Source organism: Patiria miniata, unplaced genomic scaffold (genome assembly GCF_015706575.1).
Source record: "Patiria miniata isolate m_02_andy unplaced genomic scaffold, ASM1570657v1 HiC_scaffold_5, whole genome shotgun sequence".
NCBI classification, from domain to species: Eukaryota; Metazoa; Echinodermata; class Asteroidea; order Valvatida; family Asterinidae; genus Patiria; species Patiria miniata.
Genome location: NW_024037072.1, coordinates 38,096,424 through 38,123,927, shown reverse-complemented (window position 1 = coordinate 38,123,927; position 27,504 = coordinate 38,096,424). Strand labels below are relative to the sequence as shown.

Genomic DNA, 27,504 nt, shown 5'->3' with positions numbered 1-27,504 from the left:
GAAATGCACACACGTACACGACGCGACACAGCTGCCAAAGTAAGTTGCTTTTATGCTTTAGACTCTTGAGGGCGTGCTTCATCTTCCTAAATCGAGAGAGTTGTTCCTGTATAGTCTGTGTTCACGAAACGAAGGTCATGAAGGTGGTGATCAGGTGAGTACACCATCATCCGTGGACAGGTAGAGCGTGGAGGTACAATGTAGATGCACTTATCGATGCACTTACCGCTCAACACTTACGGTTTAATTGGGTAAATTAATTGGGCATAGCCTTTGACTTTGTGACCCAATATGATTATGCTATCTTTTCCTCCTTCCAAAGTTCCAGTGAGAATCCAGCCTTGGCTTTAATCAGGGCAGGCAAACGTAACTTTACTCTTTACAATTTTGTTTTTTACCATGAGGTTTATATTATATTCATCAATATGTATTCATTTGGTGTTATGTAGCTCTACTGAGCTGAGTGGAGCGTTGAATTACGGGTACCCCTCCATACAAACGCTCCACCAATTTGCCATACTTTGGTAGCACTTACACGGTCGTCATGACGGTATGCATTTTGTGCATGCCCTCGCGAGGACAAGGCCCAAAAAAACTGATAAAGAAAATACAAATGAGGAAGACAGTAACCCTGGATAGATCCACACATTCATGACATTCCATAAGACCCCTCAAATTGTTTCAAACAACCGGTAATTTTGAAAAAAGAACAAAATAGTCTGAACTTACCGCTCACAATTAAATGTGTCTGCCGAGTTGCACAGTCTATTTCACTGACATGACTGATGCATAATTCATTGCGCGCGTGTGTGACGTCACTATTGAAGAAAAACAAGTCGCGCTTAATCAATGACTGTTTCATGTACTGATATGTGCCCCGCACCAAAAAACCCACAGTCAGACGGCGCGGGGCACATATGACTACATGAAACAGCTATTGAGTAAGCGCAACTTGTTTTTCTTCAATAGTGACGTCATGCACGCGCGCAATGAATTATGCATCATCATGTCATTGAAATAGACTGTGCAACTCGGCAGACACATTTAATTGTGAGCGGTAAGTTCAGACTATTTTGTTCTTTTTTCAAAATTACCGGTTGTTTGAAACAATTTGAGGGGTCTTATGGAATGTCATGAATGTGTGGATCTATCCAGGGTTACTGTCTTCCTCATTTGTATTTTCTTTATCAGTTTTTTTGGGCCTTGTCCTCGCGAGGGCATGCACAAAATGGGGTATTCACAAAATGCATACCGTCATGACGACCGTGTAAGTGCTACCAAAGTATGGCAAATCGGTGGAGCGTTTGTATGGAGGGGTACCCGTAATTCAACGCTCCACTCAGTAGAGCTAGTTGTTATGCTATGTTTTATATTTCAATGCAGAAATTCAGGTTTATTATGGCAACACTCGAGCAGAGCCAGGCCGTTTATGAAGTTTGTCCGAGGCTGGTGCCTCTCAACCGACAACAGACTTGCTGGGATGGCTTGATTTGTGTCAAGGTAAACGCCTTGGCTGTTTTAGTGTTTAGTGACTCCCTGCACTGTGCAAGATGAACGAAGATGGTGCTCAATTATGGCCAACATATGAGAGCATGTTGCATGCAGGTTCGCACTGGTGAGCATGCTTATAGTGAAGCGTGCACTTTATGAAATTGGGCCGTGGAACAATATTGTGAACTTATTAACTTCGATTTGCACACATGTGTGGGACTACCATGACTACCTACGTTGGGAATACCAAACCAGTGCTTGACCGATTCAGCCATCCAGCCCTATATGTTTGCAGTCTTCAGATGCTAGTAACGTTGTAAGCAATCATGCAAAGCTTGGATCACTGTGTAGATATAGTTTCATAATATTAATCATCATGGAAACCGCAGAAACGCCAAAAAAATGCATTTTGTATTTTGAAGACGGTAAACAGAAGGCTGGATACCTTGGGCTCAATTATTGGCACAACGCTGCTTTGCTGTTTCAAAGGTTGGAGGTTCACGTCCAGCTCCAGGCAACTTTTTTTTTATGCTCAACTGGGTATCCTTTAAAAGCGAACCTACCCAAGTTTTCCTTTGCGGTTATTCAGTATTCGAATGTCTGGGGGACTGGAATTGACTTTGAGTTAGTTTTTCATTAAAAAAAGAGAACATGATGTCGGTTGCTGAATTCCAAATTGTCTTTATATGATTCTCACCAAAGTCTTCAACTTCACATTTGTATTGATTATAAATCTCCAGGGACAAGATCTCCATCTGAGGATTGAGCTGCCTGACGACAGGGACCACAGAAGAGCAAAGCTGCTTGGCGATTGGCTGCTGAACCAGCATCTCCGTAGTTACCGTCATCTCATTGGACAGCGATTGCAGAACACGCCAGACCTGGCCACTTTTCTGAGCGAACTCAAGAATATCCTTGTAAGTGGCGTTGGGCTCACCACATTTTATACAACCGACCAAGAGTGTTGCGGCATTGGTAGTTAAGGGTCTGAATGTCAGTGTATCTGACGGAAATTTATGTGTTCAACAATTGGTCTAAATTATTCACTAAAATAACGTAGATTGTGTGCTCATGTGACTATCATACATTGGCTCTTGAGCCTAGACCTTTCCATGGGTTGCCAAATTATGGAAGGTCAATGTTGCAAAAATGCAGAAAAGTCATTAACGTTTCCAAACATATCAATCGAATTGTTGGAAATACAAAATAACCAATCAACACTACCAATTCACATACATCCCTATGTGAATTGTTTTCATTTTGCTGAAAGAACACTTACCTTTTTTGAGATCCATGGACACAATTTAAAATGGTGTTTCTGTTTAAAATTCTGTATCTTGAAAAGTACATGAGTGATTTAAAGACGAGGCACAAGCGCATTTTGGTAGCCCTATTGGACGAAGGAGCATGCTACCTGGTGCTAACACAGAAAATGGCTGTTGCCAAATTAGTCTATAGCCCAGCCTCAACTCCATGGGCACGTGTGCATTCCTTCTCTAACCCCTGGCCGTGATGAACACATAAGCGATGCTGACTGGCTATTCAGAGCGTACTGCGCGAGCATTTCGAAGACTGCACGCCCTATAATGCGCTCGCGTGCTTTGCACATCACATCACGTATGAACTTTTTTTTCGAAACTGCGCGAGGCCTGTACGATATTGATTATGGCAGCCTCGTTTTTCGCCCAATCTTCGGTTGTAAAGGGACGAAAGAGGTACGCACATTTAATACAAATCCTTGCTAAATAACGTGACATCGAAACCTTATGTTTGAAAGGATTGATTCTTCAAAAACACAACTTTCAACATATACATCAACTGCAGTCCTAATTTAAATGTGTCATATTTTGACACATTAAATTAGACAAATCCAGGTGATAAGATTGCGCAAGGCATGATGGGAAACAACATGGCGCAACAAGATCGTACCCATGGAAACGAGGTTGTCTATAGCCAGCTCCATCTACATCTTTCTGTCTACAGCACCTACATGGGGTATTCATTCAAGATAGTCTGGTGCCAACCTTGGTATTGTTTTCACAAGACACTTGCAAAAACTTGACATTAAAAATAAAAATTCCATACAGGAGCACACTATGCAACACCAGAGCGAGGCCAGCAAGTCCCAGCCTAGCGTTACCATGGCAACACAGTGTTCCCAGGTGATTGGTGACATTGGGCGTCTGGGCTGGGAGAAACTATCCAGCATCGATCCGTCCTTCAGTAGTCTGCAGTTGATCTCTGAAGGACCCAATGGCAGTAAGCATTACATCACGGTACACCTAGACCCCCAGGTAAACTCTACATGGTGTCTATAGGGCTGCATCGAATACGCCATTACTCGATTAACCCTAACAGAACTCAACCCATCAAACCCCAACGGCATGTTATGTTGGAATCTGTCAGGATGGGTACAGTACCCCTAAACTGACAGTCTTTTACATTGGGTTGGCACACCTCCAGAAATAAAGTCAGAAATATGTGTGCACAGTTTCCCATATGGTGTTGGAATTTGCCAGGATGGGTATGGTTCCTAGTAAATCATGCTAGGGAGTTGGGGTTAATCAAGTATCAAATAAAGGCATATAGGATCATTTGATTATCATTCATTATTTTCCTTTCCAATAATGACACCACTCAAAATCCAAAGAAGAATGTTCAAAACCTAACCGGTTGAAGTTTCAGCTCAGTGAATATCGGAAAAACAGTGAATTTGTTTTTCCCATTTCTTCATGATAGCACTCTTCATGTCCAAAAATCTGTCATTGTTTTGTTGGAAATCATCAACATTTGTTGATTTCTTCTCAATGACAGCAAGCCAGACGGGGTATTTAGTACCAGTACGATCTTTAATCCAAGTAAGCTTTTTCATAATAATTCGGTAGGTTACTTTTGGGATAATGCAATTGATCCTATAGGCCTTTAATGGATTACATTTGTGGATTTGTTCAATCAAAAAACCACTCTTTGAAAATTGACGAGCTTCCTTTCAAAAAGCACAAAAGGTTTGGAAAAAAACTCTATATCCTAAATACACAACTGTGAAAAAAACTCTTTCTGTTTAAAGATTGAATGGATCATTTGTCATTTTTTGCATTTGTTTCGTTAAAAGCAACAAAAGTGCTCAAAATCTTTGTGCTTAATAACTAACCCGATGAAATTTTAGCTCCGTGAAAGCTGTATATTCCGAGAAAACAATATTCTAGGATCTCGATTTTAATTCAAAAGTTGCAGTCATAATTGAATTGCACTGGAATATCGGTATCCGGAACATGTTCTCATTCAGTCGATTGCAGCTACGCGATATCACGCACTGAACCGACGAATAATAACAACCGCGCGTATGTGCGTTGTGTCAACGCTTGCGCGCTCCGATTCACAGATTCGCCCAATTACAGACCAACTACTAACGGAAATATTCAAAAATGTATCACTTGACTCATCTTTGGAAGTGAACTTCTTTTATTGTTTTCTTCAAAATGTCTTTTGTGCATGCCAGAAGGAAAAATTTCAACTTAGGTAGATTAGTGGTATTGCTATCTTTAAACTAAGTAAGTTTTTGAACAATAATTTGGTCAGTTACTTTTTGGATAGCTCCAAATGATCTACTCTACCTTTAAAGTGGGAAATATTTAGACAAACATACTTGCTGAGAATAATTTCAACGGCATTTATCTGCAAAGGTACTTGAAACGTCCAATGCCAGCACCATAAGCACCAATAGACAGGTGGTGGACAAGCATTGCAAAGATGTTCTTTTCTTTTTTTCTGAGGGAAACCCTCATGTTTGGTGGAAAAGTGTTCTGTGCTTGGTCAGTTGGTTTTTGATGACAATAATTCGGTGTTTTTTCATCTGCATTGCAGCATCCAGTTGTTGCTCCAACCTGTACCACCGATTTGCCTGGGGAGACCTTGGAATTACATTGGACGCATCAGGTACATTGTTTATTTTAATATAATTTAAAGTGTGTAGTTGATGACTATGACACCTAATGACACCTAATAATTGGAGTGACATGGCTTCGTGGTGGAGTGCCGTGGCCTCCTGGTATGGAGCATTGAATTTGTGGTCTGCAGGTAATTCTGCAGGTTGTGGGTTCGAGTCCAGCCTGGGGTTATGGTGGGTGTGCCCTTGGGCAAGACACTTTGTCACTCATTGCTTCTCACCACCCAGGAGTCAATAGGTACCTGACAGGGCAGAGATGGTTATAGTAATTGATTTTAGCTGCCTTGTGCCCAAATGGCAGCCCGAGCTGCATATACTCCCTAAGGAGCTGAGATTGTCTTTGGAATGTTTCATAAGCCCAATGAGCAGGGTAATAATGATGTAGCGCCTTGAGCACCAATACTGGTGGATACGTGCGATTTACAAATACACATTATTAATAATATGAAGGAATTTGGCAGAAATCGATATGCCAGCTTACTGCTCTCATTCTGCTCCAACTAAGCGGTATATTCTTAAGGCCTTTTCAAACTAACGTCTCACCTATCCATGCTGAAATCAACACGGATGCGCCATAAACAGATCCGGTTCCCATCAAACATGGGTAGGCTAGGCATACTGTTCACACTGACACCGGATTGTACACAGGTTGGCTTTTGATTTTGGATTTTCTACCCGGGTAGAGCCTCTCAACCCTGGTCCTGGCCATGGTTGGATTTTACCCGGGTAGAAGCCGTGTTAGATTCTTGCTAGTGTGAAAGGGGTTTCTAAAATCTCTGTGTTGGACCTGGGTCCAACACAGAGATTGTGGATAGAGTGAAAGGCCCTTTTTGCTTCAGGATGTAGAAGCATGCACACAAGCCAACATTCATAGCCAACCCATGAAAATATGCTGAGTATTAGCTCAAAAGTGTCTGCTACATGCGGAGGAGATGTGTCATTTTAATAGGAAAAGGAGATCAATAACCCTAACCCTCCAGTGTATTTTGGCTAAACACCCTGTTGAACATACATGTAGCAGCATGCAACAGTTGTCAAAATGACAAGCCTGCCCAGTAAAGCAAGATCCATCAGGCCAAAAATCTCAAGGCCAAAGTGCCTCAGAGTCTGTGGTCACCAACTGCAGCAGGATACAACTGAGGTATTGTGCATGAGAATCTAGCTCTGATTGTTTCAGAATTGGCTGTTTATTGCACTGGTGTTGATGGCCCAGTACAGCAAGGTCCCACAGACTTTTAGACCTGATGCACTGTGTTATGCCTGGCAGGGTTAAGGCTACATTGACTTCTAGTTTGTGCTTAGATTGCATGCCAGTTAAATATCTCATACTTTCATCCACCAGAGCACTCTTGCAGACATCTACACCCAGTTTGAAGAGAGTTTGGGCAAGTACAGGGAATTCTGGGATACCGTGGCCGAGATTGATGAACAGACGTGGGTTCTTGAACCGGAGAGACCGATGCCATCAGATAGATCCAGGAGAATTGCTCTGGGTATGAAATCATTTTTCTTTTTAGTTCATCAACATTTCCAACTTTCAAATTTTTGTCTTGTTTGTGCAAAGGAGCAAAATATCTCCTGGCCTAACATCACAACGGAAACTGTTTTCGTTTTGGTTAGCAAGCACCACACAGTATATACACCAACAAATATTTGTGTTGCTTTTGCATGACCCGAAAGGTCAGCTTAAGTTATTAGGTACCAGTCCAACTGTCCAAGGCTTGTCTTGTGTAATTCTTTTAGAAATCAATTTCAGATTGCACACCAAACTTGTGTTCCTTAAAATCCCAACCTTGAAGAAACTACTTTAAAAAGAGTTTGACCAAAAAATGTGTTTGTTACATGTAGTTCCACTTTTATAATATCTAACTTTGACTTAGTCTAATCCTCCCTGTCTCATGACTTGTACTCAGGCTTTGAACTGTGTGATTGGGAGCTCAGGCTTAACACTTGAGACTTTGGCCATGTCTGAATTACTTGGCTAATTATGCTAGCAGTAACACAAGTGTCTATATGATCTGGCTTCAGCCACTTCCATAGAGGCATGTGTAATTGCTAGCCATAGTCTAGTAAATCAGATGCAGCCTTAGACTTGGACCCGGAGCTTGAAGCTCGGCATCGGACCTTTTGAGTACTTAGCAGGTTTGCCTTTTATTCTGTTGATTTCTCCTGCAGGTAACAACTCTTCCGTTCAAGTCACAGTTGATCCTCTCTACCCAAAGATGCTCCCAGAATTCAAGTTCCTCGGTGCTGACCATGGTATTGTCAACTCATCAGCATTAATTTATTTTGTGATGCATCATATGGAGCGTCAAAAGTGGACAACCACATTTTCCCATTTTCTACTTGTAGAATTTTATCTTTTTTGAAACGGCAACACTGGATTTTAAAACTCTCAATTTCTTGACACCTCAAAAATGGACATCTAAACATCCGTAGGCGTCAAGAAAGCCGTCAAAGTAAAACTCAAATTTCTGCTTGCAGAAAATTGACATTTTCAAAACGGGTGTTGTGAAATGGGAAAATGGGGTTGTCCACTTATGGACCATCATAATTTTTGCTAGTAAGAATTTCAGATTTTTAGTTGATCACTTTTGAGCCGCTGAGAAAGTCGTCAAAGTAAAATCCAATTTTCTGCGAGTAGAAACTTGAGATTTTTAAAATCCGCTGTTGCCATTTCAAAAAACCTAAAATTCTACTAGCAGAAAATGGGAAAATACGGTTGTCCACTTTTGACCCTCCATATGCATCAACCCTTACTCTCTCAGATACTTTAAAGTCCAGGAGTTTTGAAGTATTTGTTAGGATTGAGGAAGGTAGAGCTAAAATTAGGGTTGATGTCCTTAAAAAGATACAGTACACAAGTCCGCAAAGCCATGCTCAACTTCTAAGTGGTACAAACGTGACCAACTTCTGATTAGAAATATTTTCAAATCTATTCAGAAATGTTCAGGCATATATTGACTGGATATATATATTGACTATTAGAAGCAACTGTAAGAAACTACTGAAAAACAATCCTTTTTTATTGGGAGGGGGGGGGGGGCCAATCCTAAATCACTTGGCATTTTAGCTAGGAGCCTTCCTGAATACCCCAAAAATCCACCACTGCGCAGAAAACCAATTGTACAACCTTGTCTTCTGAAAAACATTATACAAATTCACAATAAGATTGCATAAAGAATTGGTCTTTGACACAATTTTTAGCAGAGAATTTTTATGTCAGTGGGACGTCTGGTTCTTTTGAAGTCATGAGACCTGCTCATATCTTTGCATTACATAATACTGGTTCTGGTAATTTGTGTTCTTGTGGTACAGTCATCAATCCTATGCGAGACAAGTTGAATGCCAACCTCAAGGATTGGGACACCGGAAGGAGTCTGTTGAGCAACTTGAAGACTCTTCTAGACATCCAGTTCCCGTCTCCCCAGTCAAGTAGTAGAGAGGTACGTCTTATTTATCTTAAATATTCCTCGCTGTTTCTTCAGCACAACAATACTTCATTACGAGGAACAGAAGTAAAACGTGGGCGCGTTCAAAGTAGACTTTCCTAACGATTTCCCATAGGGCTCTCTCACTGACACATGTGACCTGGCCTACCTCCGGGTACCGGAAAGTCAGCGTTGCCGTTGTAGGAGGCAAAGATCATGATATAGCACCGTGCACAGTAGGAAGTAGGCAGGCCTTCAATGGTGTGATGCATGGTAAAAACTGTGAGAAACATGCTGAGCCAACACCCAGTGCTGGATCAACACGATTATCACAACTGTATACGGCACAGGTAGTGATCATTATGCCATTTGATGAAGAGATTGCCTTGATGGAACGCACCCCTGGATTACAAAATTGGTACAACCACAAAGGCTCTGTGCACAATTTGGTGAGGACAGTGATAACAGTGAGTTGAACAGAGAAAAGTTGCCTTTTGTAACAGTCAGTAGACCATATTTTTGAGCGAATGAGGAAACGGTAATGATGCCATTTCCAGGGTGCAAATAGCAGTTTATTATACACATAGCAGCTTTACTTCGATCCCAAAATGAGACATTTTGAACATTTATTTGTTTTTAATCATAGCACAATCTAACCTATGTCAGTTCAGTTTTGGTTTTTGGTTAATTTGAAAATTAGAACCATATTCTGATTTAAATATCTCCAAATGATGAGTTAGCGTTCATGGTATATGTTTTTATGTTTGTCGTAGGATTTCAGCGAAGAATGCGGAATTTGCTACTCATACAGACTTGAGGGCGCCATACCAGACCGTGCATGCGACAATCCGCAGTGCAACAAGCCTTACCATTACAGCTGTCTATATGAGGTAGTGTTTATTTGTTGGGTCTTAATTCTTTCTTTGTCTGATCAAAAGAGTGTTTTCTCTGAGAGCACACTTCAGGCACCCCTAGTGTGTCTGAATACTTACTGCACTGCGTGCAAGCAACTGTGCCAAACTAGTGGGGCTTCCTTTCAAGTTTATCCTTTCATTACACATGGGTCTATAGAGATACAAGCAGCCCTACTTGTCAGATTGCAAGATGTGAATCCTGGAAAAAGTAGGCAGAAGCCGATCAAGTCTGTGGGACAAAAAAGTCCTGAAACAGCTAGCACATTCCTCAAATCTAGCAACCAAATATAATTCCTCAGTTGAAAAGTAAAATGGCTGAAATCTCCAAGAATGAATCCCCCTGTTTACCAATGAGTTCTGCTTTACCCATATGCGTGGCCTAACGATGTAGATTACTGGTACAACGCCCTTTGTGCATACCAATGTCCTTCTGTAGAATTATCATACAACTCGCATCAGTATGATACAGCGCACTTTAATAATACTGGAGTCTTATATAGCGCATGTATCTACCAACAATTAGGTACTCAAGGCGCTGGAGATATGTCTATTATTAAAGAAAGGTAAATAAAGTGTATGAGAAATATGAGACCCATTATGTAGCACCTAATAATGGTTTACAAGGTGCTGCGGTGCATATTGCAGCAACTGCCAGAAACACCGGGGCAAACCCCTTCTCTTAACGATAAGTGTTGCTGGATTCTTTAACGTGCATTGCACAACACACGGGATCTACGGCTTTACGTCCCATCGAAAGGACAAAGCAATAATGGTAAAGTGCCTTGCTCAAGAGCACAAGCACCATGTTCCCATGGTCAGGATTCGAACCCATGTACCACAGCACACGAGTTGAACACCGTAACCATTGGACCACAGCACCCCACTTTGGGGTGAAAAGTTCCACTTCAAGGGTTGACAAGCCTGACACCTGGATCTCTGTCCAGTGTTTTCCAATCGATGGGATACTTTTGCATGGATTCCAAGCAACCATGAATTTTGAATGTTGGGAGAGCTTGATGAATCAGGAACCAATTTTCATTTTTTTCTAAAGCCAGCGTAGCGTGAATTTAGGACTCTTTGAAATACAGACTCATTGGTAGTATCGGGCATGCTTAAGTGAAGATAATTAGGAGAGTGACTGGTCATGTGAGAGGGTTTAACCAATAATAGGGTAAAGGAGTCCGATTTTCATAGGAGTCTGATTTTCATATGACACGCTTTACAGCAATGTTCAATACGATCGAGTCATCACCTTTAAACGTTTGAAATTTTTTTTTTATTCACACTGGTATTTCCTTTTCTGTTATCAGTGGTTGAGCTCTCTACCTTCCGGTCACCAGACTATTTCCAAATATGGCTTCAATACCATATTTGGCAATTGTCCCTACTGCGATGTGCCAATCAAGATCAAGAGAGAGAACAACAGGTGACCACGGACCATTGTGACAGATGTGCAGGTGGTTTGGAACCAATCAACTTCTAAATCCTATCTGTCATTTTCTTGCCCTGCTAGTGAATTTTGAACTGGCTTTGATGCTGTACTGTGAAACTATCCTGAATTTAAATGTATACTTTCAACATTTGTGATGCGATCAAGCTAAATGAGTCGTTTGTCAGGAACTTTCATTTGGAGATGCAGGCCAAAATAGGGCAATTTCATCACATCACTTCATCACATCTCTTGGTGTTCCGACTTCCATAATTTTTGAACTGAAGACGGTACCAGCATGCGGTTTTCACAGCAGTAATGCTGAAATTGTGCTCTTTTCAAATCTGTAAAAAAAAATTGACAGGGTCGACAAATGACTCATTTAGCTTGATCGCATCACAAATATATATTTTTTTCCAAACAATTTTTCCCAATGTTTCATTTAAACAAATAAAGTGTTGTATTCTGCAACCCTCTGAAAAAAAGGTTTCAAGCAAACAAATCAACCCCGGGAGTAGACTGGTTCCTGTCCCCAAATCATTGATTCAAAAAGAGGGGCAGGAACCCGTCTATCCGAGAAGAACTGAATTGTTTTCTGGCTGCAAATAATTCAAAATGTAGGTTAAATGTTTTGGTTGAGAATTCAAAAGTTGATAGTTTTTGTATTGCCAGAGAAACAGCAATTTTAAAAGAGAGTCTATTTTGGGGGACAAAACTTGAAAAGATATCAGACAGTACATCTTTAAAGAAATATATCCATGCCTTCCTGAAAACTGGATTTTCCCATATGCTGACGAATTATGGATGAAAACTATTTTAATGAAACAAGTACATGTATGTACACTTGACTTTGGACTGTATTTGGTCTTCCAAAACTAATTGTTTTGTTTATGTTCAAAGATTAATATACATAAATACAGTTGACATTACAAGAACAATATTTCTTACTGACATTGTGAAACATTTAATCTGTTGTTTGATTTTTTGTGTGTGCAATGCCTCATTTGAAAGCATGTAATGTATCTCTTCTGTCACATCTTAAACGTATCATCAATTGATAAATTTTGTTCAATATTTCGACCTGTCCAAAGCACGGACCAATAGGCCATTTATCAAACCTGGGCTTATCCCTGGCTTGGGCTCTGTCTCTTGCCCGTGTAAACAAAATGCACAGGCAATTGACACATGAACCAATTAGACGTAAAAACTTTGGCTTGGTTGTACAAACTGGGGGCAAATATTGAACTAACTTTGTTCTGTCAGAGACCTTAACTTATGAAGCTGGAGCCCTGAAGCCGAAGTTGAGGTGAAGCCTAGGTTTCAGAACTGGTCGTACGGTTTCTACTCTATTATTTAGCACATTGTAGAACCTGTATGGTAATCTCCCCAAAGCCTTCAGTTCTGTTGACGGAGTGACACTTGAGTTTGAGGCTGGAAATGAAACCAAAGATGTTGTCTATTAAAGCACATGTAGCAATGTACAGTGATGTAAATCCATGTCGGTGAGTGAGGGAGATGGGGGGGGGGGGGCCTGGACACCTCGCGTGGCCTTCGATAAAAGATCAATGGAACTGCTGTTGCCCCTGAGGTGGTTTCACAATTTTATGAAGGTAGACAACCAACAGGCCTGGAGCTACAGTGGGCAAAGGCAACCTTGGAGGAAGTTGTTACCTCTATTACACTGAGCGTGATGCAATCATGACGAAGTACAATCTCAAGGGATCACCCGAGAGGATCTACAACATCGAGGAGAAAGGACTGAAATTCAACCACTCCCCACCTTGCATCATAACGGCAGCAACATCTAACGCCCGCCGCAACATCTGGGAAGGGCTCAACCGTCACAATAATGGGTTGTGGCAATGCCCTTGGGCAACAAATACCGCCCTACTTTGTTTTCCCATGCAAGATGAAGAGACAAGAATTTGTTGTCAGGTTGCTCCCCTGGGATGGAAGGTACAGTTTCAGACTCTTGGTAGTCAAATTTCGACATCTTTACGACCTACCTTACCGGTACCAGCCACTTCCTACGGTACACCCCGCCAGATCAAGACGATGAGCCCTTGTGCTGTATACGACTGCCACGTATCCCACATCTCACTTCCTCTGATAGAATGGGCGAAAAAAGCATAATATCTTGCTGTTCGTTTTACTGGCTCGCACAAGTCATATTTTGCAACCTCTCGATGTCGGCTTCTTTGGTCAGTTTGAACAGATCTACAACTCCGAATGCCACTAACACATGAGAGAAAACTCATGAGTTGGGCTTCACAAGTTCTCCATTGCCGGTCTAGCATGCAAGGCATATGTCAAAGCCCTTCCTCCTTCAAACCCTCAGGGCTCCTTCCCGGAGAGACGGGCATCTGCCCATTCAATGCCTCAGCAGTTCAGCTTTCCACTTTTACCCCGGCCAAGGTTCTCTGCCAACCCAAGCCCAAACCAGATAACTACTGCCATATCATGGAAGTTAGCAACAAGTGCCAAAGTAAGTGCACTTGATGATGAAGATCTACACAATCTCGCTGAGAATCAAGAAGACGTTCACAGCCAACAAGCTGATAAACAGCCAACATCGAAGCTGATACAGACGCACCTGATCATACCTTTTTCAAGAAGAAAGAAGAAGCAATAGGTCGACGAAAAAAGCAAGCGAAAAAGAGGGAATGCATGAGCCATGTTGTGTCGGGTAAGGCAAGCACCGAATACGCCGTCATAAGAAAGTCGAAGAGCCTACAAGGAATCTGTATCGAAAAAAAGATTGCCACGGCAAAAGAAAGCTCCAAAGGAGAAGGGTGACAACATCAGCTCTCAGCCTCGCCAAAGTCGGCATCGTTCGTCAGTAGCACCAGAAATCCCCAGACGAAGTAGATCATTCCTAGCCCATCGAACTCGGGCGGTCGGACAGTATTTATTTTACTTCTTGGGGGGCAGTGTATGTTCGCCGACTGCTCGCACTGGACTCGTCTCAAGTTGGGCAAAAGATACTTGTTTGTGTGTGTTCATGCCATGGCGTGGCTTGCATACCGCAAGAAGAGTGATATCCCAATGATGTAGATGTATTCACCACTGAGGTTCAATGTACATATACATTATTTTCTGTCATTAGGTTTTGGTTGATTTTAACCAAGAGCTGCTTTCGTTTTCACCGTCTGTCCGTTAATCTGTCTCTTTTGGATCTGTCCTGTTTTTGTTGAGTTGATGTTTTTCTTTTCTTTTTCTTTCCTTATTAAGTCCCCGTATTTTTTAAGTCATTTCTATACGGTTCAGTGAAAATGCCTACATATATTTTCTAATTCTGAGTAGTAATGTAAATAAATATGTTTATCTTTTTCGTATTGCAAATCGTATATTTATTTAATTTGATATATATGCTCGTAATTATCACGATTTATCACGATAACGAGCGAATCACGTTAGGTGTTCCTCAATTTTTTTTCCAAGATACTAGCAGAGGCGTAGAACGGTAATTTTTATTGGGGAGGGGGGGGGGGGGTAAACATTTCTTGAAAAGGGCACTTGTACTTGACCTCCATAAAATCAAAAAGCCGGGGGAGTGGGGGGGGGGGGGGTACCATCTGTCGATGGGGGCGCGGTTCAAAACCGACGATTATGCACACTATAATGGACAATGTATTTGGTGCTTTTCAGGGCGCGCGATACATGGGTTAAATAAACAAAAAGACACCCGGAACGGTCGATGGCACAAAAAAGGCATTTCTTCCTTTTTTTTTATTTTAAAGGGCACTTGTTAAAAAAAAAAAACCCAAAACTGAGGGCACTTCTTTAATGGAAAAGGACAGTCTTTACAAAATAATAGAGGGGGGGGGGGGCTACGCCCATGATTAGTCATACTTATTAAGCCCAAAACCATGTAAAGTTAAGTTTATTCCGTTAAACTTTTGGTCAATGTCATTAGTGCGCTAATAATGGTAACACGGGGACACATTTGCGTTCCCCGCCCCCGGCCCCCACCTAGCCGCCCCCCCCCCCCCCCGACTTAGGGGACCCTACAGCGCCCTCTACCGTTCCCTCCCATTACAGACACTATCTCCAGTAACAGTGTGATGTGCATGCAGCGTGCATGATCTATGTCACCGGCGAGGACGCACGGCACTTAAAACGAAGCGAAATTACAGTACATGACCGAGATCTCTACAAAAATCTCTGTCCTGATAAAAAAAAAAGTCATCTGCGACTGGCTGTACATGTGAATGGCATGGCAAATTCATTTTGAAAAACACGAACAGTTCACAATCTCCTAAGTTTATTTTAAAAAATGTGAAGGAAACGCAACGTATTGTGGATATCTTATATGACGCCATGATATCAAAGCATGTCTTTGCGCACGCGTAAAAGTGTTGACCTGGGTCACCGATACCTATCTTATAAGTGAAAGCTCTGAGGATAGAAATATGCTCTCACCAGTGATTTTGTAATGCTTGGTTTCATGGTTTTTATGCGTCGTCCAGGATTCTGCTACTTCACAGTTGTGGGTATCATCCTCAAGGATGCGCAGTGCGAGTATACTTATCACAGATGGCGGTATAAACACTCTAATGATATCTGATGGAGAGAGGCTATATCCTCCGCCATCCAGCAAAGTAACTGCATTATCAAGACGGGAGCTAATGGCACCATCGTATATTACCATCGTCCTCACCTTCATTAACAGTAAGTGGTCTGTCAATATATACACGGCCAGTGCCTTCATCATTCATGTGACTTGAATTCCGGTCGCCCGTTGCGTTTGAGGGAAAAACCAACGGGCATATTGAAAATGACCTTGCGTTACGCCATGGAATCGTTAGACCTTCTGACTTTTAGGCCTACCACGCGTGCTCAAGCCTGATTCTGAAAACAACGCTATATATAACAACCTAAAGCCCAAACAAAATCAGATCTTCCAGTATGGCGCACATGTTTATTAAAGCATGCCTGCAGCCCTGCACAGAATATACCAAACCGGGCAGCAATTGTTTTTCTGCAGCATACATCGTATTTAACCAATCACATCACGCACTTTGACATTACTTTTTATCACACTGACACTGTGGGGAAGACACTTGGGTTATCAGACTCTTGTTTTCCCTTCCTATATCCCACGCTGTCTGTCTGTCTGTCTGTCTGTCTGATAGATATCCGTCGGTCTTAAAATTGTCTGTGTGTCACGTTTTTTGTTTTTTTTTGTATCGAAACTATACTGAATAATCATGATCCTTATTGACGATGTCTGCGCATCTGGGCACGCTGTCACTTCCATCACGGAGGGCTGCCCCCTTCAATGGTGGAAGCATTGTGTCGGCGATAGTTCAGACAATCCGTGTGGACTCAGTGGTAGTATTGCGCATGCGTAAGAACGATAATATGCTATTTTTACTAGGAGAGTGACCTGTCACGTGCGAGGGATTAACTAATAAAAGGGAAAAAGGGTCCGATTTTCATAGGAGTCGGATTTTCATATGACACCGGCATGATCAGGCTCACTTTAATAAAACAGATTCAATGAAGTTATACATCACTATAGAAAGATAATGAACTGTCTAATGAACTCGGAGCCATTTCTTCAAGATCGGATTTGGGGAATGATGGTAGGAGAGGTATGCCTATACTTGTAGCCTTGTCCTGAAGTGGATTTCAACATTAGTCCTCTCAAAACACTTCCATTGCTTTGGTATCTGAAAATAAAACTCAAAATAGTAATGACGAAAACACCAAGATTAATTTAAATAGATCAATATTGTATACAAGACTATAACAGGATTGAGTCTATTTTCAAGTTACTTCACCAAGGCCCCTGTTTGGTCTTCTTCCTGACATTCTCGCAGCCAAACCAGATTCTATCTCTTCTTAATGCCTCATGTTTGCTCTCTTCGTCATCGTGTTTGTCATCGAAGCGCCAAGGATGGAAAATCTGGGTCATTGCGATGGCAAAGGACGATTAGAGGCCACACGTAAGTAATGGTGACGAAAGAACATGATTTGCCGGAAAGATAAAGGGATTAGGACAACCAAAGTCATTTTTTTTTACAGATGAAATTACATTTTCCAACTTGTTAGGTTTCTCCAAAGTTTTCAGAGATGATGGGTAAGGCAAGATTTGGATTATGGAACCCGGGCATGTGTAGGCCATTGCTAATCCCGCGTACCGTATAAGCGGAAGATTGGTCGACTCAACGAGGCCGCAGACCAGGGGGGAAGATTTTAATCATAGCACCCATCCCGTTGCAGGAGCGCTCGGTGATGGAGGACATTGTGTCTTTTACATTAGTAGGTCATGAATGTGATTCATCATATCATTCGTTGGTTCTGATTCGGTTGCCGCGTGTTAAATCACACGGCAACCAATGGATCATGAAATCGCTCAGCACGTAAAGAATTGGAAAATGAGAATCCTTTGGCAGGGTTTCTACGGTGTTATGACATCATAGCATTATGGCTTCTGTGCAACAATCATTAATACTTAACAATTGTTGACTGCTGTGATGTGGGATATTGATGTAAAAATCACGAAAACAAACAGCAATAAACACAACAAACATGACAATCGCGTGCTCGAAACAGCTAATCGTCTGCTAGTTCACTGCTCCCACTCATGTGTGAAAACATGGTGAAAATATAGCGTGGTTACCAATCGGATAGAAGCGTTTCACACCGTTCGTACCCTACGCACAAAGTCATAGCACACTTCCTGTGGGATATCACTTAAACACGTGATCGTTTTATAAGCCAATAAAAATACAGTATTCAAGACAGAGGTATAACAATGTTACATAAAAGGCAGCATTATGAGAAGTGATCGTTACTCTCTCGCGGTTGAATGATTCTCATTTTAAGATGTCTAAATATCGTCCTTTCGAAGCAGTGGCGAAGCTACGGGGGACATGGGGGAATTCCCCGCCCCCCCCCTTCCCCAAGTTGTTCCTTGTCCTCCCCCTCCAGCCCCCCCCCAGCTCCCAGCCCCCCCCCCTCTGTTTTCCCAACACTTTATCTACCAATAGGTTAATTATGTTTATTTATTTTCTTCACTGTTAACATTCATAACAAGTTGAAGATAGAGAGTGAATCATCGCTAGTGGACACACTTTGGGCCAATGAAACCACTATGAAAATTCAACTTTGGTAGATTGTATTTTGACTGCCCCGCATATATCCTCGTCCCGCCCCATTTTTTAGAGCCTTGCGCCGCTACTGGCACGAAGGAACATTTGCAATAACCTGGAAACGTATACCCATCAAATGAAGATAGCAGCATGTGAAATTATTCCACCTGAAATGGTATCATTCGGAAGAAAATAATCATTGAAGGAAGTTTAATCAAATGTTTACGCGAGCACAGTTTTTTTTCCGCGAGCGTAAGCCAGGCCCGGATTTATAAGTGTTTCGTAGGCCCTAGGCACCAGGGTTCCGTAGGCTCCATACTCCGCCCTAAGCACCGGCACCACATTCAAAGTATACGAAGCACTGTACAAATCAAGCCAGACGAAACTGCTGGCATAGGTCCTATAGCTCTAAAAGCACCAAGGACGTCAATTTGTGTGGGTGTTACATACATAATGTGTAGAACTAATAATGCGAGTGCCCAGCCTAAAGGGCGTGGGGTTCGGGGCCCTTAAGACCCGCTTAAGGGCCCCGGGGAAAAATGGATTCCAGACACTCTGTGGTGCGATCTCAGGCAATTTCTGACCACTTTTACCATATTTTTAAAGCAAAAGATCATCAGTTAAACATCATCATTGTCGCGTTTGGAGTCATTAAATCAGCTATTCTAAGCTATAGAATCAAAATGTAGGCTACAATTTTTTATTCGGGAACGAAAATAGTTGGGGGGACCGACATGTTCCCCCGTCCCCACCGATCGACGCCCATGGTTGGCAGCGTGCTTCAGAACGACATACTTTACACGTAAATTGTGTACGTAGGGACATGTAACCTACATGATGTTCATCGTCAGTTGGTGAAATCAAAAATTCCGAGAGAGACCCTAAAACTTTGTAAAAACGTTTTAATAAGTTTTTACCTTGTGACTCGCTCTCTGCCAATCAAGACACAGAATCTGTGGGTGAGGTGTTATTATTGTCATTATGCACCTTTCTTAAGATTAAGAGCAATTCTGTTGCTTCAACCCCCCCCCCCCCCCCGCCCCCGCCCCAAACAACAAAAATACACAAAAAGATGCACAGGCCCGGAATACACAAAAAGACGCACAAAAAAAATGGACGATGTGTCTTTAACACCAACCTACGCTATATTCCGGCCGCAACCTGTTTCTTCACCGATGATTGTGCCCTATCCAGACGCTGCAGGCAATGGGGGCAGGTGCAACAGTCGCTCCGGTCGCCGCTAGGCCCAATCCCGCAAGACGCCCAGATTCATTTCGCTGGTAATTTGAAGTAAATCAACCTGAGCAAGCATTCCATCAGGAGTGAGGCCGCGATCTGTAAAGGAATTTCGTGCATTTTTTTCTCTCCCAAAAGGTTAAAGTCCTTTTTCGGTGTGTTCCAGATTTGAATTTAAAATCGAATAGCAGAAGCAACAACCTAGTTTTTTTTATTATTACGGCAGAATCATTTTCACAGCGAGCCCGGGATGTATACCAGTGGGGGCTATCGACCTAATTCTCCCCAATCAGACTGCCAACATCAACGGTACATTTCTTGTAGATTGTCAGTATAAAAGGAGTTCTGAAGTAGATTGTCGCCATCTTCTTGGATTCCCCCAAATTGGAAAGTAACGATATTATACCGACGAGTCTTTTCGCCGGCTTGTGGTGAATTGAGCAGCGTCTTAATGACAGGAGACAGTCCAGCCTGTTGCAACGGAAGGGACATCCATCATCATTGGACTGAGTCATCCAGAATTCAAAGGCAAAAAGTCCTGAACCGTACATGGACGGCAAATATCAACTTCATTATTGTTAATCAGATGAAATACGGATCCGTCTTAAGTGCATCAGCGCATTTCCCTTTATACCAATAAGATTTTACAAGATTTTTTTTTCGCCCAGTCATCTTATATTGATTCTGGTGAGTAGGTACAAGACATTCTTTGTTTTGATGTTAGTTTTCAAACCTTCAGCTTTGAAAGGAAACATCTAACCCAACGACGCACGCCAACCGTTGAAATTAAGGTCCTCTTTGTGAGACAGCTAATTCTGATGTATATGACGCCTTAAAGGTACAGTCCATCATTTGCAGCTATCCAAAAAGTAACTGACGTAATTATTGTTGAAAAGCACACTTGGTTCAAAGATAGTAATGGAACTAAAAACTCCCTGTGAAATTATTCCTTCCGGCAAGCTGTCATTTTGAAGAAAATAATCAAAGAAGGCTTTTCAAAAAAAAAAATACATTGAGAATCATCCCGTCCTGTTGGAGTGTTTTCCGTAAGATTTATTTTTTTCTGCATTTTGTTTCCCTGATCCTCAACTTCTGTAGTCCCCTGGATATGCATAGCAAGGGTCTATGATAATGCGAGCAGATTCGGTCATTAATTATGGAAAACAAGACTGCGTATTGACCGCCAGACTCTGACCATTCAGCGGACGCCTTCTATATCGGGTCTTCGGTAACCCGTTGTATTACAAAAACATGGCATCCAAATTGACCAATCAACAGCTTAGTCCACATTTCGGGGTCGCATGAAATTGCATATTGGAATATGCTATACAGGGTGACCCCCCAAAAAATGCAACCCTAAAACATATGCCTTAAAAAAGGGGGTAGGTGGATTTTTATGTTTTTGGTATCAGATTAAAGCTGAGAGCTTTTTCTTTCAAATACTTTTTAAAAAAAACCCTGAAAATAGCACTTTGGGTTGCTGAGAAAATCATGCCAATAATGTTAAAGCAGTATTTTTTTCATTCTGTTCACAAACATTACCACAGTAAGGGATTTTCACTGTACCTATTTGTGCATGTCCTAGTCCTTACAAACAACATGGCACATAATATACAATATACAATAGTACAAATGAATTTGATGAAAATACATTTTATTTTCCACCTAAACAGGTATCTCATCCTTTTTGGTCTTATTTGAAACACTCTCTTAGCATCATAATTATGTCAAAATACTAAAGAAATTGCACAAATGAAGAACAATTGCACGGTAGGCTTACTGTGAAATGTTTCGCTGTTTGAAGTACTTGTGTACAGGATGAAAAATGACTACTTTTACATAATTGGCATTTTCTCAGCAACCCAAATTGGTATTTTCATGATTGTTTCAGTATTTGAAAGAAAAAGCTCCCAGCTTTAATCTGATACCCAAAACATAACAATCCACCAATCCCTTTTTTTTTAAACTAAGGCAAATGTTTTAGGGTTGCATTTTTTTGGTCACCCTGTATAAGACGTTCGACAGTGGCACTGCACACGTGAATGACTGAACCTCAGACTACAACTTCTGATGACCAGGTTTGAATTCCACCTGCATCAGCTGCAATTAGTGTGTTGCTAGCCGTCGTGTTTCAAGTTGAGTGTCTCTTCATTGTAATTGACGAAAGTTTTGTTCCTGCAGGTGAATTTCAAATTAGTTAGCATGGACAATTAAGGTAAGTGCTGTGTTTTGTGATGGGGAAAGTACATAGGATCATGCGCTCCTTGTGCATTCTGTTTTGGTTTGGGGCAACAACATTTCCCAAAATCTCTATGTATACGTGGTGTGGCAACAACTAACCTGTTGAGGGTTTAGCTCAGTGGCCACATACATTTTTGATAAGCAGAGAAAACATATGCACAATTTGTTGGTCTCGTAACAGAATTCCATTGCAACCGCACGTAAAAATGCGTGTCCGCGGGCACACCTTTTCAAAACCACCTTATTTGTTTTCTTTGAACGATACCATTTCACCATGAATAATTTCCAAAAAAAACCTTAAAGGTATTTGGTAGTTACTGGTACCAGCCCCATCTTCATTGTCAACATTCAATTAAATCAGTAGGTTTGCTTCCAGGTATGTAGGCCTACCAATATTCCTACTTGCCTTTAAACAGAAAAGGTAACTTTACTCATGCAGTGGCTTTGCACTGAGAGCCTCGGTTTGGCCGCTCTACACATGCAAGTAACATTTTCTTAATCCCCTCCTCTCAGTGATTCTCGGATAAATGTTAAACAGTTAGACTATTTTGTGATGGATCCTCGATTTTTACCCTATTTCAATTCCATAATCGTAAAAAAAATATATAAAAAAATTAACAATTTCCGTTATTTGAAAACTTTTATTATTTCGAAAACCTTGGAAGTCCCTACAGGTTACTTTCGGAGTGTTGAACTCTTCCATTCCTGCACGACGCCATCGACCATTTAAACTAGGTTAGATAAAGTCAGACCTAAACATGGTCTGCAAGATGCAAACTCGGTCGTGTGCAAACAAGCTGCCAAAGATGACAATCGAGCTGTTAGTGATTCGCTTCGACCGTTCGACCCAGTAAATGCTTCGCTTTGGACGGCGGTGGACATCGACCTAGTTTCGGAGTCGATGGAGTGTCACGGATTTCCCTCATCAGTGTAGAGCCGTCTGATAAATGGAACGGCACGAGCACATTTCTCCCCCTCCCCGCAACCAGGCTATAGAGTGACTTCAACGCGCATGCTTGAGATATGTCACGTGATTGAAGAAATGGGGGTGGGGGTCGGGAGCTGTTCACATCCCTTTACGTATAATTGTTAAAAACTGTATTATTTACATACAGGTAAGACTTGACATCGTTGGAAGCCCCATTCTGGCACAGTTTCCATTGTTCAAAATACGGAAAAGCTAACAATATAATTTGCTTAAGCCTCCCCCTTTTTTTGGGGGGGGGGGTGGAGAAGGAAGTGCCCAGCGACTCTTATTGATGCTTCGTGTCATCGAGTACTAGTGATGATAGTTTTGAAGGATAGTATATGCTCGAAGTGCTCACGCATTCAGCAGTTAATTGTAGGCGGTTCCGTAAAAGGCAAACACGGCATGCCCCGATCGGGTACAGATCCGGAATGGCCGCCTCATGTCGACGAAGATGAAGTGAATCATGGCAAAGTGATGGAGTGGTTCGCACTCAACCCAGCAGCAAACAAACAGAGTATACGCCACAGCGCGTGGCACTGCATGCTGCCGTAATCAGGTCCATCTCGTTGTCTGTTGTTACAATATAGACCTATTGCGTAGGGCGCCCTCATCGAGGGTAAGTATTTGCTCCTCTGTGACCAGTTAACACGTTAACTTTCATTAAATTTGAATAACAAAACGTTTGTGTGTTATATTTTTGAAGAGATATTGAGACCTTACGGAGCTCGTCCTCAACAATTCAACGCCATCGAGATGAGAAAGTTAGATTCCACTGACGTACGATGGACACCAGGGAACACTCTTATCTGTATAACAAAATAATGAGAAGAATCAAAGACTCTTTTTTATTGAGCACATATTGGAGAAAGATAATTCCGCACCAAGCTGCCGAACTAACAGTTATGCCTATATACAATCTGGTTCAACCTGAAAAAATTGTTCTTAAGTTTTTTCAACTACAGATGAAATTGCAATATCTTTACGTCAACCACTGCATCTGTTAACATGGATGACCCCTGCATACACGCATACACGCATACACGCAACAAGATCACCTTCACCTTTTTTGAATTTGTTTGTCTGTAGAGTTCCCTTCCCCTTGACAATTCAGTGTGCAAATCGGTATAAAGTCATGAAACTTGGCACAGATGTTCTTTGATGCATGACGAACAAAACCTGATATAGGGTCACTTTGTCCCGACTCGTTATAATTAGCCTAATCAACCTAATTTGAACCCAACTCCTCAAAATGAGACACAAGTCGCCACATAGCCACCCCTTTCAGTGACCATTTGTGCCAAGTTCCATAATTATGACTGTATACCAATTTGCACACCAGGGCCCCAATGATAGTGTGCAAGAGGAGGGAACTAATGCAACGCATTGCTGATTACCAACAGCGCCCTCTGTCGTCAAGGACTGCCCCCCCCAAAGCCATTAATAATTGTACGTGTTTCATCTTGGAGACTAGACACGGATGGCAATTCTCTGCATGCCCGCCGCCTCATTCTAACGACAAGTTATCCTTGAAGAGAACAGAAATGTCACCTGAGACATCTCTGGAAACGAAACGAGAAGAGATCAGTGCGCTGAGCCATTCACAGGATAAGAAAACCTCGGGGATGGAGCAAGGTTGCAAGCGGGGAGAAATTTTACAGAGATTTCCACAGACCGAATCTCGCGTGTTTGGTAATTACCCTGCTCATGTCTACTTCTATTCGCCGTGCGCCAATTACTCGGTGCTTGAGCAGCACGGGGCTCCGGCGGCACGGACACCCATCAGCACACTTCCTTGAAGCCCGCTGATGAAGTCACGTATTGAGTTAATGGCGGTCTGTTGAAATGATCTGGGGCAACAGGGTCGGCACTTTTAGAGTAGAGGAAGCCGCATTTCGTGAGGAAAAAACAGAAACCCCGGAAGGATTCAAAAAGTTGTTAATGGTCTTTGATTCCTTTTAATATTTTTTTTTTTTTTTTTTTTTAACTCTGAACCCTTGCTGTGCACCTTTGGGGCAAAGTGACAACCTTGAACCTTTGTACTGCCCTTTGAAGGTGTTTTCAAAATCACCTTCCTCCTAATCTGCGTGGGTTTAATGCTGTTTGTGAAAGATTCTAAGTTATGGTTGACACGCAGCAGCAAGTCGCGGTACCGCAAAACGCTTCGTTTGCTAATTGCGATTGAGATGATTTCCATTAACATGGTTTCATTGTCAGCCAACTATCGAGTTACGGTTTATGCTCCTTATTGTATAAGGAATTCCTAAACTATTTTCTCTCTTAAATCAGCATCGCTTTTGTGTCAGGAAAGAGCATAAACAGTCCGAAAGGGTCTTTTGTTATTCGGGGACGTGGGTATCATTTCAATGGGCCGTATCATAAGTCTGACGCCTCATAGGTCCGACGCCTCATAAGTCCGAAATTTCGGACTTATGAGGCGTCGGACTTATGGGGCATAACATTAATTTATTCCGCCTCACAGGTCCGACGCCTCGTAAGTCCGACGCCTCATAAGTCCGCCTTCGGAAAAACGAGGCATTTAATTTGTCGGACCTACGAGGCGTCGGAGCTATGAGGCGTCGGACCTATGAGGCATCGGACTTATGAGGCGTCGGACCTATGACGCGTCGGACTTATGGGCCTTTTTTTGCATGGTTAGGGGATGCGATTTTGTCGGATTTATGAGGCGTCGGACCTATGAGGCGTCGGACTTTTTAGCGGACCCCATTTTCATTCCATCGAAGTGGGAACGTCCTTTGGGCCCGATCCAGAGCATTAGACAGAAGTACGTCAACTGGACACAGAATGGCTGCAAGTATAACAACCCACTGATTAACACTTTCATATCTGTATCCAACGTTTTGGAAGCGTTATCGCAACTTTGTCCACGATATCAGTTTATACTTTAAGCCGCCTATTTTGATAAAGTTAACAGTGGATCGATCGACCGACGATACAGTGTCCGATCGATAAAATCTTAGAGTGTCGTAAGAATCAGAGCGATTAGAACCACCTGTTGATTTAAGCCTATTTTCTGTGGATAGCAGACAGCGTTGTTACCAATCGGAAGACGCACATAGGCTACATTAATGAAACTTCACCTATTAATATAAAAGGATAGGCCGGTTCATTAACAGCGTGAATGCGTACGCAAACGCTTCGCACTGAACTTCACGGATGAGCTAGATTTAACTCGAAGATTCGGGCGCACCTTATGAATTTCCACAGCTTACTGTGAATAACAAATCAGGTATAAAGAGTCTATAGATCTAATAAAGAAAACCCAGGTATGTTGTGTTAAGTAACACCTGAACAGCACCCGAAACTCTCTCATTGGCATTCATCCATTTTATAAGGTCCGGTCCATCCAAGTGCCTGCGGCATATGGCTACCTGAGCTCATTCCACATGGGTTACTCTGTGTCAAAACATTAACAGGTGCATGTATTCATTAACATTTCAGTGATTTGTTATTATGCAAATTATATTCCAAAGCCCTTGAGATGTGAAGTGCATTTTGCCGACGGTTGCACATCATGCACATTCACCGTTTTTATAATTTGGTAATTCCCGTGCCCAATTGAGAAGCGTGTGAGGGCTTGACTCTCCGGGGGAAAAACCCACGGCTCGAACTGACAGTTTGATGATAGTTAACTTTCTACTGCTGGTCAACCAACGACGCCATTTTGGAGGATCAACATACGTGTTCCTAAGGTAATTGAACGTAAGTTTACATGTTGCTTCAATAAAAAAATACAATTTTACAATGTTTACTTTTTAGAGTTAGATAAGATACATGTTACAGTTACAGTTAGCAAGGTACATGTGACAAAGTACAATAGTCTTTGTTTTAGAATTGGAGCCTTGCGTTTTATATTTAAATAATCCATTTTCATGTAAAAAGCTTACACGCTTCGCCTTCAATATTGGGAGGAAAAATCCCTCTGCCAAAGGTCAGAATTTGTTATCGGGAACCGTACACTTATAACTACATGTACCCGCCTGGCATTAGCCTTTATGCTTGCACAGCTCTCGATGGATAAAACTTGATCAGCAAGGAAAAATTCGCAGACAAGACAAATACTATCATCTGCTCGACAATGTGTGTCGAGTAAAGAGATCTTCCGAACTCAAACGGCGCCACTAAGCAATGCAGCTGCAGTAACAGCCGGAATCGGTTCAGATCAGTCCGGATCAGTCTGGAATGCACGGCCAATGGTCACTGTCCGGAGTGGGGGTGCTCGAACTTCCCAACGGCACTATACAAGGCCGCTATATAGAGGGGGTTAATTTCTATCCTTTAAGCTCGCATTTGAAAATATGTTGTTTTAAACGATGACCACGGGTTACCATTTTCACACACTTACGACGTGTGAACACGGGTGCATGTTAAGCTACAAACAATGCATTACGTTTCCTTAAATTCAGGTGTTTTTTTGTGAAATAGAATATAGCCGTCACAAGCGCCCTTTGATTGATTGGTGAGTAAGACCGAACGAATCTATAATTTTTACCAAACTGTGAGGAAACGGAGAAGTGTAAAATTCACATTGTTTGCGCGTGTCGTAATACACAGATAAGAATGAGAATCCGCGTTGTGTCGGGGACACGGTATTATCAAGGGCATGCGCACTACACGTGAAGGTAAGCCGAGCACGGACGTTGGTCAGTCCACCTCTTCCTTTCTATTTCCTTGGATCTTCACGAGGAGAGGAATTCAATGAAAGCAGATGACACCCATAAAATGTCA

The 27,504-nt window shown here is 42.0% G+C and overlaps 2 protein-coding genes across 5 annotated transcripts in view; one reads left to right on the top strand and one right to left on the bottom strand.

The window, feature by feature from the left end:
• Positions 1–750, bottom strand: part of LOC119740730 (GTP cyclohydrolase 1-like) — a 36,754-nt gene extending 36,004 nt beyond the window's left edge. The window contains exon 1 of the mRNA XM_038216129.1: positions 730–750. The gene's annotated coding sequence lies outside the window, so the exon portion shown is untranslated. The remainder of the gene's footprint in view (positions 1–729) is intronic.
• On the top strand, positions 62–11,370 carry LOC119740729 (E3 ubiquitin-protein ligase FANCL-like). 4 transcript variants are annotated; one of them, XM_038216124.1, is made up of 10 exons: positions 62–154; positions 1,384–1,500; positions 2,232–2,408; positions 3,579–3,785; positions 5,356–5,427; positions 6,780–6,930; positions 7,613–7,696; positions 8,756–8,883; positions 9,642–9,758; positions 11,093–11,370. In XM_038216124.1, the coding sequence occupies exons 2-10, from the start codon at positions 1,399–1,401 to the stop codon at positions 11,210–11,212; spliced, it is 1,158 nt and encodes a 385-aa protein (XP_038072052.1). In that variant the 5' UTR covers positions 62–154; positions 1,384–1,398; the 3' UTR covers positions 11,213–11,370. The 4 variants fall into 4 exon arrangements, with proteins under 4 accessions (XP_038072052.1, XP_038072051.1, XP_038072054.1 ...); XM_038216123.1 differs by lacking the exon at positions 62–154 and adding an exon at positions 162–251; XM_038216126.1 differs by lacking the exon at positions 62–154 and adding an exon at positions 175–193.
• The last annotated feature ends 16,134 nt before the right edge of the window (positions 11,371–27,504 follow it).

Excerpts from the sequence above, each read along its gene's own strand:
- LOC119740729 (XM_038216124.1), top strand. The coding sequence starts at position 1,399 with ATGGCAACACTCGAGCAGAGCCAGGCCGTTTATGAAGTTTGTCCGAGG. Across the intron at positions 1,501-2,231 it reads ATGGCTTGATTTGTGTCAAG|GGACAAGATCTCCATCTGAG; the intron begins GTAAACGCCTTG and ends ATAAATCTCCAG. Across the intron at positions 7,697-8,755 it reads GTTCCTCGGTGCTGACCATG|TCATCAATCCTATGCGAGAC; the intron begins GTATTGTCAACT and ends CTTGTGGTACAG.